This window comes from Felis catus, chromosome D4 (genome assembly GCF_018350175.1).
Source record: "Felis catus isolate Fca126 chromosome D4, F.catus_Fca126_mat1.0, whole genome shotgun sequence".
NCBI classification, from domain to species: domain Eukaryota; kingdom Metazoa; phylum Chordata; class Mammalia; order Carnivora; family Felidae; genus Felis; species Felis catus.
This window is the reverse complement of record NC_058380.1, coordinates 1,139,307-1,154,491: the sequence shown is the minus strand read 5'-3', so window position 1 is coordinate 1,154,491 and position 15,185 is coordinate 1,139,307. Positions and strand designations below refer to the sequence as shown.

Here is a 15,185-nt window from a genome sequence, read left to right as displayed (position 1 = left end):
CGCCCCTCACAGCCTGACCCCTCCCCCCCCCAACAAAACCCACCGCCCCAGCCCCAGGAACACACCAAAATCCATCCACACCAGCAGGTCTGGTCTTTCCCAGACTCCCACGCATTTCCCCAGATGCCCTTCCGGCCAGCCGTGCCCTTCCACTCTGACCTGGGGGACCAAGGTCTTTTACTGGTAAACGGTTTCCTTCGTGGACTACAACACGAACTCCCACCTACCCGCTTGCTTCCTGCTCTCACACGTGGCTGTGCCGCCTGAAGCTATGGCACCTTTTTTGCACGATGAGGCAATGAGCCTGCGGACAAGTCCAACATGGCTGAGGAGAGCAGAAAACGGGAAAGTGCCACTGTCCCTGCCGACACTGCTAAGCCACGAGGGCCCTTGCCTGGCCTACGTCTCAGATTCTGGGAACGATGACAAGTCTGCATTGCTCAGCCACACTCGGTTCACAGCTGAGAATTCTCCAAGCTCATCCGCTCATGAGCAACAGCCAGGAGAGCAGGGACCCTGGGGGGGAAGAGTAGACACCGGGGAGCATGGGTTCCTCCCCACAGCATCCAGCCAGAGACAGGTGGGGATCTCAAGGGCCATGTTCCGTCCCTAGCTCTCAGCACTGCCAACGGCACCACCGATGAATCAGGCGGAAGCCCCCATGGTGTTTGCCACGGGGCCAAGGCGTTCTATGCGGACATCCACATCTCAACCAGTATTTGGCTGCCACGCCGCTCCCCAGAGCCTGTCCTGCTCCCATGAAGCAGTGGGGAAAGAAAGAAAAGAAAAGAAAAAAGAAGAGAGGAGAGGAGAGGAGAGGAGAGGAGAGGAGAGGAGAGGAGAGGAGAGGAGAGGAGAGGAGAGGAGGAGGAGGAGGAGGAGGAGGAGGAGGAGGAGGAGGAGAAGGAGGAGGAGGAGGAGGAGAAGGAGGAGGAGGAGGAGGAGGAGGAAAAAGGAAAGGGGAGGGGAGAGGAAAAGGCAAAGGCAAAGGCAAAGGCCTCCTACACCCCCTTGAGAGCTTCACGACACCATGGGCATTTTAAAGGCCCTGAGAAGTACTGCAACAGCAATGCCTGCCTGACCCAGCACTCCCCATCAGGGAAGAAACCTAGGCCATGCCACCAGGCACTGCCTCACTGTGTGAGCTACCCCCTCCCCACCCCAAGCCTCCTCGTCTGTGAAAGCAGAGTCCCCAAATCTCTTTAGGTGGTTCCAAAGACCCAATGAGCTCACAGGTGGTCTAGGAGTGCAAAAAAGTCCTTCCCGCCCACTCTCTGCATGCGGCCAGCTGACAGCCTCGCTCAGATCTCTCTGCAGAGGACAACCCCAGCCAAGGCAGCCTTCTGGAGAACACTGGGGCCCGGAAGTACCAAGCCTCGCCCAGTACCCCACCCAGCCCCAGCAGCTCCTCTGCCCAAGGGTCTGGGCGGGGCTCATACCATGACATCTTCATTTCTGGAGCCACTGTGGAGAGATCTCCCTCCTGAACTCTGTGGGAAATATGCCCAGCTCATGGGGAGGCAGGCATGACAGGGACCACATGTCTGGGCCCTCCCAGCACCAACACCCCGGGACAGACACTCAGGGAGCCCATAACCCAGAGCTACCTTTCTGGGGCCTAGAACACTTGGTCCAGCCCGGCTTACCCACACAGCCAGCATGGCTGAGAACTTTCTAGAACAGCAAACAAAAACAGTAATGAACCCTGAAACATAGCCTCTCCTTGAAAAGACAGCATTAAAGGATTATTTATATATTTATCTATGGGGGGGGGGGGCAAGGGTGGGGGGAGAGAGAGAATCCCAAGCAGGTTCTGTGCTGATAACTCCCGATGGGGGCTCAATCCCATGACCCTGGGATCATGACCTCAGCCGAAATCAAGAGGCAGACACTCAACCAACTGAGCCACCCAGGTGCTCCTAAAAGACCCTTTAGAAACATAAAGATTTTAAAACCTGGGACACCCCTGTGAATGCCACTGCAGTTGTAGAGTGCACGTATGTGTGGGAACGAGAGCCCAAGGAGAACAGGCAAATCACCGGAATTCGGAGCGGGGTGTTCCATATCTGCAAGCTTCTTTAACGTGGCTGTAACCGTGGCTTTTTTAAACTGACAGACTATTTCTTAGAGAGGTTCTAGGTTTACGGAAAGATTTAGCAGAAAGTACAGAATTCTCACCTACTCCCTTACCACCCCCACTCAGCCTCCTCTTATTAGCTGCAAGGGGCACTTGATTGTAACTGACGCGGCAGGATGGATACATTGTTAACTAGAGTCTATAGTTCACGTGTCAGGGTTCATTCCTGGCGGGTTACGTTCTGTGGTTTGGACAAATGTATTAGGACACTCGTCACAGGATCACACAGAGTAGTTACACTGCCTCCAATTGCCCTGTGCTGCCCCCATTCACCCCCACCCAACCCCCAGGAACCACCAACTCTTTACTGGATCCACAACTGTGCCTTTTTCCGGAACTCACAGTTGGAATCACACAGTATGGAGCCTTCTCGAACTGGCTTCTTTCACTTAGTGATACGCATTTAAGATTCGTTTCTGCCTTTTCGTGACTTAATAACTCATTTCTTTCCAGCGCTGAGTAATATCCCCTTGTCTAGAGGGACACAGGGTATCTGTCCATCCCCCGCTGAAGGACATCTTGGATGCTTCCAAGTTTTTGGTAAAGCTGCTGCAGACATGGCGTGCAGGTTTTGTGTAGATATCAGCTTCTAGCTTGTTCAGGTCAACACCTCGGGTTCGCTCGGCGGATCGAATGGGAAGAGCGTGTTCAGGTTTGTAAGCAGCAGCCTTCCCAGGCTTCCCCGCTCTGCGTTCCCTGCAGCTGTGACCGGGCGCTCCCGCAGCTGTGCGCCCCCGCCAGCACATGTTGTTCAGTGCTCTGGATTTCGGCCCTTCTAGATGTGCAGTGGAATCTAGTTTCAATTTGCATTTTCCTGGTGACGAGTGATGTGGAGCATGCTTCTTCGCGGTGTGTGCGTCTTCTATGGGGAGGTGTCTGTGGCCCGTTTTAGTCAGGTTGTTTGTTCTCTAATTGTTGAGTTTTAGGGATTCTTGGTACATTAAGATTTTTTTTTCATAGATTGTGCCCTTGGTTTGTATTTAAAATGTCACTGCCAAGAGTATCACCTTGATACCAAAACCAGATAAAGACACAACAAAAGGGGCGCCTGGGTGGCTCAAACATCTGGCTTCAGCTCAGGGTCGTGATCTCATGGGTTGTGAGTTTGAGCCCCACGTCGGGCTCTGTGCTGACAGCTCAGAGCCTGGAGCCTGCTTCAGATTCTGTGTGTGTGTCTCTCTCTCTCTCTCTCTCTCTCTCTCTCTCTCTCTCTCCCCCCCCCCCACTTGTGCTCTGTCTCCCTCTCTCTCTCTCTCTCTGAAAAATAAAAAAAATAAAATGTAAGAAAAAAAAAAAAAGACACAACAAAACAAGAGAACTACAGGCCAATATCCCTGATGGACACAGATGCAAAAATCCACCACAAAATACTAGCAAACCAAATCCAACAATACATTTTAAAAAATCATGCACCATGATCAGGTGGAATTTATTCCTGGTTTGCAAGAGTGGCTCAGTGTTTGCAAAACAATGAATGTGATACATCACATCAATAAGAGAAAAGGTACGAACCATACGATCGTCTCAACAGATGTAGAAAAAGCACCTGACAAAGTACAGCATCCATTCTTGACAAAAACTCCCAACAAGGGCGCCTGGGTGGCTCAGGTGGCCGAGTGTCCCACTTGGGCTCGGGTCATGATCTCACAGTTCATGGGTTCGAACCCCATGTCAGGCTCACTGCCGTCAGCACAGAGCCTGCTTCAGGTCCTCTGTCCCCCCCCCCCCCCCCCCCGCCCATCCCACGCTCATGCTCTCTCTTTCAAAGATAAATACACATTTAAAATAAAACCCTCAACAAAGTAGGTTTAGAAGGAACGTACCTCAGGGCACCTGGGTGGCTCAGTAGGTTGAGCATCTGACTGAGCATCAGGTCATAATCTCACGGTTCGTGGGTTCCAGCTCCACATCTGTGCTGATAGCTCAGAGCCCAGAACCTACTTCAGATTCTATGTCTCCCTCTCTCTGCCCTTCCCCTGCTCATGCTCTCTCTCTCTCTCAAAACTAAACATTTTAAAAAGTTTTTTTAAAAAAGGAACATGCCTTAACTATATATATACGTGTGTGTGTACGTATATATTCATATATATATACTTATATGCATATATATGTGTGCGTATATGTACATGTACATATCTTTCAAAACCCCACAGCTAACATATTCAATGGTTTAAAACAGGGAGCACTTCCCTCTAAGGCCAGGAACAAGACACGGATGTCCACTCTCACCACTTTTATTCAACACAGGAAGTCCTAGCCTCAGCAATCAGGCAAGAAAAAGAAATAAAACGCATCCAAACTGGTAAGAAAGAAATAAGACTTTCACTATTTGCAGGTGGCATGATACTATACACAGAATTCCTAAAGACTCCACCAAAAAACTACTAGAACTGATAAACTAATTAAGTAAAGTCACAGGATACAAAATTAATACACAGAAATCGGATACATTTCTATACACTAAGTAGCAAGAGAGAAATTAAGAAAACAATCCCATTTACAATTGCACCAAAAATAATAAGATGCCTAGGAATAAACCTAACCAAGGAGGTGAAAGACCTGTCCTCTGAAAACTATAGAACACTGATGAAGGAAACTGAAGACATCACAAAGAACTCGAAAAATAGGACGCCCAGGTGGCTCTGTTGATCAAGCGTCCGACTTCGGCTCAAGACATGATCTCACGGCTCATGAGTTCAAGCCCTGCATCAGGCTCTCTGCTGTCAGCACTGAGCTTGCTTCAGTTCCTGTTCTCTCTCTTTCTGCCCCATCCAAGCTCATGTTTTCTGTCTCAAAAATAAATAAAAACATAAAAAAAAAAAAAAAAAGACCTGGAAAGACAGGATGTCCGCGTGGCTCAGGTGGTTGAGCGTCTGATGCTTAACTTCAGCTCACGGTCATAGGATCAAGCCCAGTGTCGGGCTCAGCACTGAATGTGGGCCTGCTTGGGATTCTCTCTCTCCCTCTCTGCCCCACGCCCACTCACGTGCACCCACTCTCTCACACACGCTCTGTCTCAAAATAAATAATAAACTTAAAGAAAAAAAAAGGAATGGAAAGACATTCCGTGCTTATGGACTGGAAGAACAAATATTGTTAAAATGTCTGTATTACCCAAAGCAATCTACACATTTAAATCAATCTCTACCAAAAAACCACCAGCATTTTCTTCAGAGCTAAAGAAACAATCCTAAAATTTGTATGGAACCACAAAAGACCCTAAAGAGCCAAAGCAATTTTGAAAAAGAAAAGCAAAGTATCAGAATTCCAAATGTCACAAAACCACAGTGATCAAAACAGTATGAGACGTAGATCAGCGGAACGGAACAGAAAACCCAGAAATAAGCCTACAATTATGTGGTCAACGAACTTTCAAGAAAGGACACAAGAACATACAATGGGAAAAGGACAGTTTCTTCAAAAAATGGGGTGGAGGGGCGCCTGGGTGGCGCAGTCGGTTGAGCGTCCGACTTCAGCCGGGTCGCGATCTCGCGGTCCGTGAGTTCGAGCCCCGTGTCAGGCTCTGGGCTGATGGCTCAGAGACTGGAGCCTGTTTCCGATTCTGTGTCTCCCTCTCTCTCTGCCCCTCCCCCGTTCATGCTCTGTCTCTCTCTGTCCCAAAAATAAATAAACGTTGAAAAAAAAAATTAAAAAAAAAAAAGGTGTTGGGAAAAGTGGACAGCTATACACAAAAGAATGAAACTGCATCCTTTCTTACACCACACACAAAAACAAACTCAAAATGGATTAAAGACCTACAGGTAAGACCTGGAAACACAAAAATCCTAGAAGAGAGCACAGGCAGTAAGTTCTCTGACATCAGCCATAGCAACCTTTTCCTAGACATGTCTCTGGAGAGAAGGGGAAAAAAGCAAAGATAAACTATCGGGACTACATCAAAATAAAAGGCTTCTGGGACACCTAGGTGGCTCAGTCAGTTAAGTGTCCCAGTCTTGATCTCGGCTCGGGTCATGATCTCAAGGTTTTGTGAGTCTGAGTCCCACATTCGGCTCTGTGCTGGCAGCGTGGAGCCTGCTTGGGATTCTCTCTCCTCTCTATGCCTCTCTGTCTCTCTCAAAATAAACACTAAAATTTTTAAAATTAAAACAAAAAGCTTCTGCAGAGGAAAGAAAACCAACAAATCTAAAAGGCAATCTACTGAATGGGAGAAGATATTTACAAATGACATATCGGATCAAGGGTTAGTATCCAAAATATGTGAAGAAGTTAGACAACTCAACACCCAAAAAACAAACAACCCAATTACAAATGGGCAGAAAACAGGAACAGCTATTTCTCCAAAGAAGACATCCAGATGGCTAAGAGACACATGAAATCATCTCAACATCGCTCATCATCAGGGAAACACAAGTGAAAACCACAATAAGCTATTGCCTCACACCTGTCAGAATGGCTAAGATCAAAAACCCAGGAAACGAAAAGGTGTTGGAAAGGATGTGGAGAAAAGAGAACCCTCCTGCACTGGCGGTGGGAATGCAAACTGGTGCAGCCACTCTGGAAAACAACGTGGAGGTTCCTCAAAAAGTTAAAATTGAACTACCTCACGACCTAGCAACTACATTTGTAGGTACTTATTCAAAAATACCAGAACACTAATTCAAAGGGATACACGCACCCTACATTTACAGCAACACATTTACAGTAGCCAAGACATGGAAGGAACCCAAGTGCCAATCGAGCGATGAATAAGGAAGAAGTGGTTTATACACAATGGACTATTACTCAGCCATAAACAGGATGAAATGTTGCCATTTGCAATGACACAGATGGAGCTAGAGAGTATTATGCAAAATAAGTCAGTCCGAGAAAGACAAATACCGTATGATTTCACACATGTGAGGAATTTAAGAAACAAAACAAACAAGCAAAGGGGGAAAAAAGCGAGACAAACCAAGAAACAGAGTCTTAACTACAGAGAACAAACTGGTGGCCACCCGAGGGGAGGCGGGGGGGTGGGGATGGGGGAAGAAGGTTTTGGGGATTAAGGAGGGCACGTGCGATGGGCACTGGGTGATGTACGAGATGTTGAATCGCCACAGCACACACGTGAAACTAATGTTATTACACTGTATGTTACCTGCACCGGAATTAAAATAAAATGAAGTAAGATAAGTCCTTGCCAAGCCCGTGCTCGTGCAGACTCTCTGTCACCTTCCAGGAGTTTTATAGTTTTGTAGGGTGCATTTAGGTCTCCGACCCATTCTGAACTAATTTTGTGGAGTAAGGTGTATGCACATTCACTTCTTCGCATGCGGACATCCGACTGCCCCAACACCAGCTGTTGAAGAGGCAGGTCTCTGCTCCCCAGGGTTGTCTCTGCTCCCTTGTCAAAGGTCAGTTACCTGCATTCATCTGGGTCTGTTTCTGGGCTCGCGGTCCTGTTCCACTGAACTAGCTGTTCTTTTGCCAACATCGCACTGTCTTCATCCCTTTCTTTTATCCCTTTCCCAAAAAATGTGACACGTGTTTAAGGAAAGCCAACATAAATTAGAGTTAGTGAGCGAGTATCCTGGGAAATCTTAGAATCCCAGCCTCCAGGGAACAGGACTGGATTTGAAAACTCCGAAGCAAGCACACCCGCAGCCAACCGTCAGGATGCTGACCTCCGACGGGCCGCCCTCCCCGTCCTGAGCCACCCTCCTGGGCCTCTCCACCCAAACAGCCCCTACATCCTCTGTGGCCACAGGGAGATCCTAACCTGCTTCTTAGGCACTCCAGCTGCCATGTTCACACCTCTTCCTTATCTGCCTCAGCGGCAGCCAGGAATTAAAACTGAGCACAGGCCCCTGCCGGCCCGCACCTGGGAGGCCCTGCACCACCCAGGGACACCAGCCCCTGCCCACACGCAGGCCTCCAGGCTCCTCCCCTGCCAGCCGCTCTCTTCACAATGGTTTTGTTTTTGGTTTTTTTGTTGTTGTTTTTTTTTTGCAGGGGGAGCTTCACGCTGGGTGCCTGCTCTGTGCTAGAGGCCAAACACTTCTCAATAGTCCTCAAGACCCCATGAGGTCGGCTAGCACCATGCCCACTACACAGATGGGTAAACCAAGGCTCACAAAGGCAGGTGTCATCCCCAAGGCCTCCCCACTGGGAAACTTGTGGGCCCGGGGTCCAAACGCAGCAGGGCCCCTGCTCTGGGGCGTCTGCGTGCACTGGGCAGGGTGTCCAGCCCGGCTGTGAGGCTCCCAAACACCCTGCCCAGTGCCACAGGCAGTTTCCACCTCGCCGCTCAGCCACACGGACGCCCGGACCTCCGTAGACCAGGTCAAGTGCTGTTCCCTCAAAGAGGTGATCTGGACTTCCGTGTCATCACCTTGGGTACCATCCAGCTTCAGCCTGCAGCTGGCCCAAGCCACAGGCCCCAAGAGAGGCCTATGGCCACGCACAGGGCCGCAAGTCTGAGCCGTTCTGGAAGGTGAGTGGCAGGCACAGGGCCAGCCAGGACCGCAGGATGGCCTCTCCCCACACTCCCTCACCTCCTCCGTGAAGACCTGACTCTCACACCCTGATGTGGTCTGTCCGGCTCACTGCGGTACCCCCAGGCTGGAACCAGGGCACACGCTAAACCCACGCCAAGTGAGCCAACGAAATGCAGCAGCCTGCCCCGCTGCACCCCTCACCTAGGACCTAGCATCTGGAACCCTCCGGAACAGCTCCCTACCCACTTTACAATTTTTTTTCTTGCCGTCACATTCTGGCTAACGGCCTGCCCGCAAAGCTTGTACACCTGAGTAAGCCCGCAGCCATGACCTGAAAGCACACTGGTAGTGGGGGAGATGCCCACAAGCCCTCCACGAATGAGAACAGGGTCCTCGTTCTGGGGCCCAAGTTCCTTGGCAATCAGGCCCTTGTCAGGCTCGGCCCCGTGCCCCAGGTCCAGGACCTCCGAGGACGCCCTGACAGACACACGCTGGGCAGCGGGAACGAGTCACGGGCACTCAGCGTGCCCGCAACAGCGACCCTCAGCTCAGGATGCTTACCTGTCACCACTGCACACGCCGGCCTCGCTCACACCGCATCGCATTTTTGCACAGGAAGGAAGGGGAGGAGACCCATCTACCTGGGCCTCTCACCAGAACTGTGAGCCACAACGCACGTGAAACACCACTCGGAAAAGCAAGCTCTGCCTTGACATCAACTGATTTCAAATTTCAGCTCTCGGACAAAACTCAGCGATAAAGACACAGAGATAAAAATAAAAACGCAGGGTGACCACCAGCCAAACTGAGTCCTACACATCATATTCCAGCAAGCGAGCACCGTCCCCTCCACGTGTCCACTTCCCTCCCCTGCCCCACGTCACCCTGCTCGTGGACACTCTGAAAGCAGACAAGGCCATGGGTCTGAAGCTGTCAGCACCACAAGCTGGGTCCCTGGCCTGTCTGTGGGGGGCGGTGGGGCACCTCAGGCCAGGTATGCAGCTCCGTGCCTGGCACAGGTGGGGCGCCGGGGCCACAGGAGAGGCCTCTGGGCCGCAGTGATGCCAGGCAGCCCCCAGTATCCTCAGAGGACAGCAAGGAGACCAGGGCACCCGCACACCCACACGTAACGAGCCACCCAGGGCCCAGGCAGGTGAGCAGCGCACAGACGTCTGGCTACAGCAGGCAAGTCAGGAACACGCAGCAACCCCACGACCACAGGAAGGGGGTGCCAGCGGTCAGACGTCATCTGGTCTTGTGGTCCCCGGCCTGGAACCCAGGCCTGCCCCTTGGGCGCCCAGCCATGTCTGGGCAATGCAGAACAGCAGGACAACTTCATGTCAGTACCCGCGGGATGTAGGAACCTGTCCCCAGCTGGCGGGGCTCGGCCGCCGAAGTAGATCTTTAGGACTCCCCCAGCCCTGGAAAGGCCCTGCCAGTGCTCCAAGCAGAGGGTCAAGGCCCAGCACCCCCATGAGGCAGGATGATCCCCACACTGGGTGTGCATCTAGACACCAGCATAGGAAACATGGTTCCAGGTAGAGACCCTGACCCCCTGCAGGAGGCAGTGCCCAGCCCCACAAGAGCAGCTCCCCAAAGCCTTCTGCAGGGAGAACCCCATCTCCCCAGAAGGCAAGGGGCCATAGACAGGACAGGGCGGCATCCCAGAGGGGGTTGCAAAGGCTCTCTCCAAGCTTCTGAGAAAGTCACCAAAGGAACAGGTGACTCAAGAATGGCCACCTCCAGCCTCCAACAAGACTTCCAGATGCCAGCCAGATCTGGACTGGCTGCATTTTCTCTGCTCAGGGACACACACGAGCTCAGAGGCGGCAGCAGGTAAGAAGGTGCCCTGCGCCACTCAGGACAGCGTCAGTGGTCGAGACCTGCCCCCCACACTGGGAAGCCTGGGACAGGGTCTGTGCAGGAGCAGAGCTGGCCAGGGCATGGACCTGCGGACGCGGGAACATGAGCCAGAGAGAGAGCAGCCGTCATGAGTGCGTGTGCGCTTCCTCAGCTGCTGTCTCAACGTGCTCTGGGGCCAGAACGAAAGTTCATTCAAGAGAAAAGAGACAGGGAGGTAATTCTGTAAAATGGCTTCCCCCACAACTCAGCATCAGCTCTGATCACCTGGGGAATTCAGGAGGTGACATCTCTTATTGCCCTTTGCTGTGAGACAAACACACATTACTGCAAGGCTCTCTCAATACTAATTTATGGAAAGAAATTGGACATCGTGGGGAGCTCACATCCTCCGAGCCAGACTCACTAAGTCTTACGTGTGGCCTCCCCCACCTCAGGCGGGGCACCCTGGGAGAAGAGTGGCAGTTCTGGCAAAGGCCAGCAGGAGCAGAGGCCCCCAGCCTCCCGAAGGCAGGAGAGGGAAACAGACTTCAGAGAGGCGGTTTGGGGGCATTCCAAAGCAGCCAGCCAAGGCACTTCTGGGGGCTGAGGAAAGGGGCTCAGGGGGTGGGAGGACTCCTGTGGAGCTCCCCATGCTGAAGGCAACACTCCCAGTGACCCACCGTCCACTGACACTCCTGACACCCGGCAATCCCGGGGACCAGCAGAGGGTGGACACCTCCCCGTTAGGCACTAGGAAACCCCCTCCCCGGGCACAAAGCCAACACATCACCTGTTGCCCTCCCTTGGTGCGCCCTGTTCCCCACGCTCACCTCCTCTGCTACGGACGTGCTCACCGGGGCTGGTGGCTTCCTCCCGTGAAGCTACAATCCCCCTTACCCTCCCACCAACTACGTCTGTGTTGGCGATGGTGACCTTGGGGGGTCCTCAACAATAAACGGGGCAAACAACAGCAGGTTCTCGACGGCCGTCCAGCTGCTCCAGGTCACCTGGTGCAGAACCCCCTCGGGCCTGCCCAGCAGAAGCAGGTGACCTCAGAGGCTGCCCTCTTGCCGGGAGAAGTACTGGGACAGCTGTCGGCCAACGGGGGCTCCCCGTACCCCCCTGTTCAAGAACCACCACCAGACGGATGGGAAGCCCTCTCCAGCCTCCCCACCAGCACCCAGAGTCCAGGCTGGACAGCAGCCAGGCTCCAGGCCTGTGCTCTGCTCAGGGAGCCAGATGCAGAGTAAGAGGCTCCTGAGGGTCACGTGCGCCCGCAGTGCCTCATCACTGCTGAGGCCTACCTCCGCTCCCGCCCAGCACCCTGCACAGGCCAGCCGTGGCAGAGCACCAGCGGGTGCCCACGGTGACACACGGGGTCACCCGGCGAGAGGGAGAAGGTGGGAAGTCAAGAAGCAAGGCCTCGCTCTAAACCCCGGGCTCCCCTGCCCCCTCTCCGGTCCTCCCTTTCGGATTTCCAAAACCCCGGGCCTCTTATGCAGCAGTGACACCCAGCTCACTCCCCGTCATCCTCGGCACACCAGGGCCCCAAGACCGCAGACCACCGAGGCCACCCCTCAGCAGGGCCCAGAACCTACAGCCACGACGGAGCAGAGCTCAGTCCCTCCTGAAGGACTCCCCAGGGCGCCAGCAGCCCTGCCAGAAAGACCCCACATGTCCACTGCAAAACCAAGGGGCTGCAGGAAGGGGTGGCCTCTGGAGCAACTTGTCTCCGGAGAAAGGCTAAGGACAGGCCGACACCCCGAAAATTCGTGGGGCTCCCACTCATGCAGGGGCCCAGAGAACAGAACGGCCACATCCGGTTTCTGAGCCAAAAAAGCAGGCGGCCTGCAGTGCAGCGGGTGGCCCTGTGTCAGGCATGGAAGGCCCTCTGACTTTACAGGGTGCCAGGGTCGGCTTACACCCAAGCAGCGGCTCTCGCACAGGATGGCCGGTGCGGGACAGCTGCCCCCACCCCCAACGAGGGAGGGCCTGTAAACACCCACTCTGACAGGCACTGCTCTGGCTTCCAAGGCTGGCCCGGGGCAGCTCGGGTTACCGTTTATATAATCTCTAGGGCCGGGCGGACACAGCCAACGTGAGGGCAAGGTTATGAAAAATGCATGCCCAGAGCCTTTACATCAGAAAAAAAAAAAAAAAAAAAAAGCCTTACCCGCACCTTGTGTGACTGGGTTCTAAGACCTCTCCCCCATTCATTTTGTGAGCCAGTGGGCCCTGGGAGCTGCAGGAGGGCACTGACCACTTCCAGCCCGGGGCAGGCCGAGTCAGGCAGCCCCCAAGCATCCCCAGCTGGGACGCCTACCCCTTTAAAGACTCCGGAAGGTGCTCACTTAGGGGCAGCTCCAACACAGGGCCCCGCAGTTCCCACACGCAGCTGCTGCAAAGACGCCACCATTTAGGCCACCTGGGTGCTTCCAGCCCCGAATCGGGAGTCAGGAAAGAGCCAGACGGACAGACACACCCTCCAGCGCGGGTCCACACTGTGCCACATTTCACCGCCACACGCCGGGAGGTCTACCCTCCAGCACGCAACCTGACCCCCACAGACGGTGCGCACACACAGGGGGACACACGCGGCTGCCCCCTAGGCCAGACCAACCCCGCGCACCATCAAGGCTGCTTGGACGCACTCGCCCACCGCCCACCTGCAGCCGGCGCCCTCACCTGCAGCTCGCACCAGGCCACCTCCACCCAGGTCTCCGTGTCCAGCCCCTTGTAGACCGTCTTGAATGAGCCGCGGCCCAGTTCGATGTCGAACTTGAGGAAGCGGCCGTCCAGGGAGGTGGCCACGGCCTTGAGGTCCTCGTCGTCCTCCTCCTCCTCGGGCTCTCCCCGGCGGGCGCGCCCTGGCTCGGGCCTCGCCTCCGGCGCCGCCGCGTCCTCCCGCCCCGCCGCCGCCGCCGCCGCCGCCTCGTCCTCGCGGGGTTCTCCGGGGGGCGCGGGCGCGGGGTCCGGGCCGGGCTCCTGCGCGCCCGTGGGCTCGGGGCCGGGGTCGGCGGGGCTGCCGGGCGGCGCGACGGCGGCGGCGGCGGGGGCCGCAGGGGCGGCGGGGCGGCCGCGGGCGCGCTCGGCGATGAGGCGGCGCGTCTTGCAGAGCAGCAGCACCCGGCGCTGCAGCGGCTGCGGGGGCTGCGCGCCCGGCGCCTCGGCCGCCTCCAGGCCCGGCGGCTCCTCCTGGTCCGACTCCACCACGCTGCGCCGCAGGAAGCGCTGGGGCCCGGGCCGCGCCGCCCGCGCCCTCGGCACCGCCGCCGGCTCCGCCATGCCCGCGGGCCCCGCGCCGCGCCCGGCCTCCGTCAGCGCGCGGGGGCCGTCCCGGCGGCCGCCATCGCCGTCCATCTCTGCGGGCAAGGACACCCGGCCCGCGTGAGCGCCGGCCCGCCGCACCTGCCCGCGCCCGCCGCGGGAGGGCCCTGCGGGGCTGCCCCGGGGGAGGGGTCTGCCCACCGGCCCCCGAGGCCCGCGTTGGGGAGGGGAGGGGAGGGGATAGGGCTCCTGCCGGGCCGCCCCTGGGGAGGCCCCCCGGGGCGGGCTGCAGAGGAGGCCGGGGGAGGGGCGCTCCGGGTCGTCCCTGGGCGGGAGGGGGGGGGGGGGCGCCGGGGCTAGGCTTGCGGAGGGGACAGGCGGGAGACGGGGAGGCACCGGCCGGGCGGCGGCTCCACAAAGGACGCGGCCCGGGGCGCAGGAGGGGCGCGCGGGGAGGGGGCTGCGGCGGCGCGGCGCGCACACAAAGGCGGCGGGCGGGGGGCTCGGCACTCACAGGGCGAGCGGGCGCCGTCCATGCCCGCGGCCCGGCGGCCGGGGCGCGCGAGGCGGGCGAGGCCGCTCTCCGGGGCCGGGGTCCTCGCCGGAGGCCGGGGGGGCCGAGTCGTGCTGGAGGCCGGGGTCCTCGCTCGGGGCCGGGTCTCGGCGCTGCTCTCTCTGCCGGCCCGCTGCGGGACCGCGCTCCCGCGTGCTGCTCCGGCTCGGCTCGGCTGCGCTCGGGCACCGGCTCCGACCCGGCGCGCGGGGAGGGCGGGGCCTCGGCTGCCCGCCCCCTGCCGGCGCGCGGGGAGGGCGGGGCCTGGCACGCCCACCTGGCCGTGTGCGCGCGCGGCCACCTGCGGGCCGGCTTGTGGTGGCGGCCGCGGCGCTCCAGGCCCCCTCGGGCTCCGGAATGCCCCGCTGGCTGCTGGCTGCGGAGAGTCCGCGTGTCCCCGAGAGACGGCACAGACTCACCTCCTCACGTGTCCCGGCAGGCGCGCCGGACCTCGCAGTCCTGTGCCAGGGCGGAATGGGCAGGCTAGAAGGTGGTCCCCCCCCACCCTCAGGAAGCGACCTGAGCCCGGCCGCCAGCCCAGACCCCAGCCTAGGGCCTTTCCACCTCTCATTTCAACAGGATCCATCAGGAGGGGGAGCATTGTGATCACCATGCCCACTCTTGCCGCTGAGCAAACTGAGGCCCTGAGATAGAAGTTATCTGGCCTAAATCCCAGAGCTCACAGACAGAGGCTGGACTGCGATGCCACTTGATAGCGGCTTGCGGAGGCCAACAGGAGCCCCTCGGCCCACAGTGTTCTTTGTCCCCCACCCTCGTCAAACGCCATCCCCCCCCTCCCCGGGAGCCTTTCCTGATCTCTCCCTCCCTCTTCCTCTTCTGGACTCCCACAGACAAGACCCTCTAGGGGGCATCCTGAACCCTCTTGCAGAGAGGCGGCCTATGGCAGATTACCCTGCAGGTACTCCGTGCGAGGCCCTGGTGACCCAGT

General features: G+C 56.7%; 1 protein-coding gene across 1 annotated transcript in view; it reads right to left on the bottom strand.

Moving 5' to 3' along the window:
- The window catches only part of WNK2 (WNK lysine deficient protein kinase 2), a 133,765-nt gene extending 119,317 nt beyond the window's left edge, over nt 1-14,448 (bottom strand). Inside the window, 2 exon segments of the mRNA XM_045042493.1 lie at nt 13,102-13,778; nt 14,198-14,448. Coding sequence (XP_044898428.1) covers nt 13,102-13,776 — 675 coding nt within the window. The 5' untranslated portion in view covers nt 13,777-13,778; nt 14,198-14,448.
- Nucleotides 14,449-15,185: the final 737 nt, after the last annotated feature.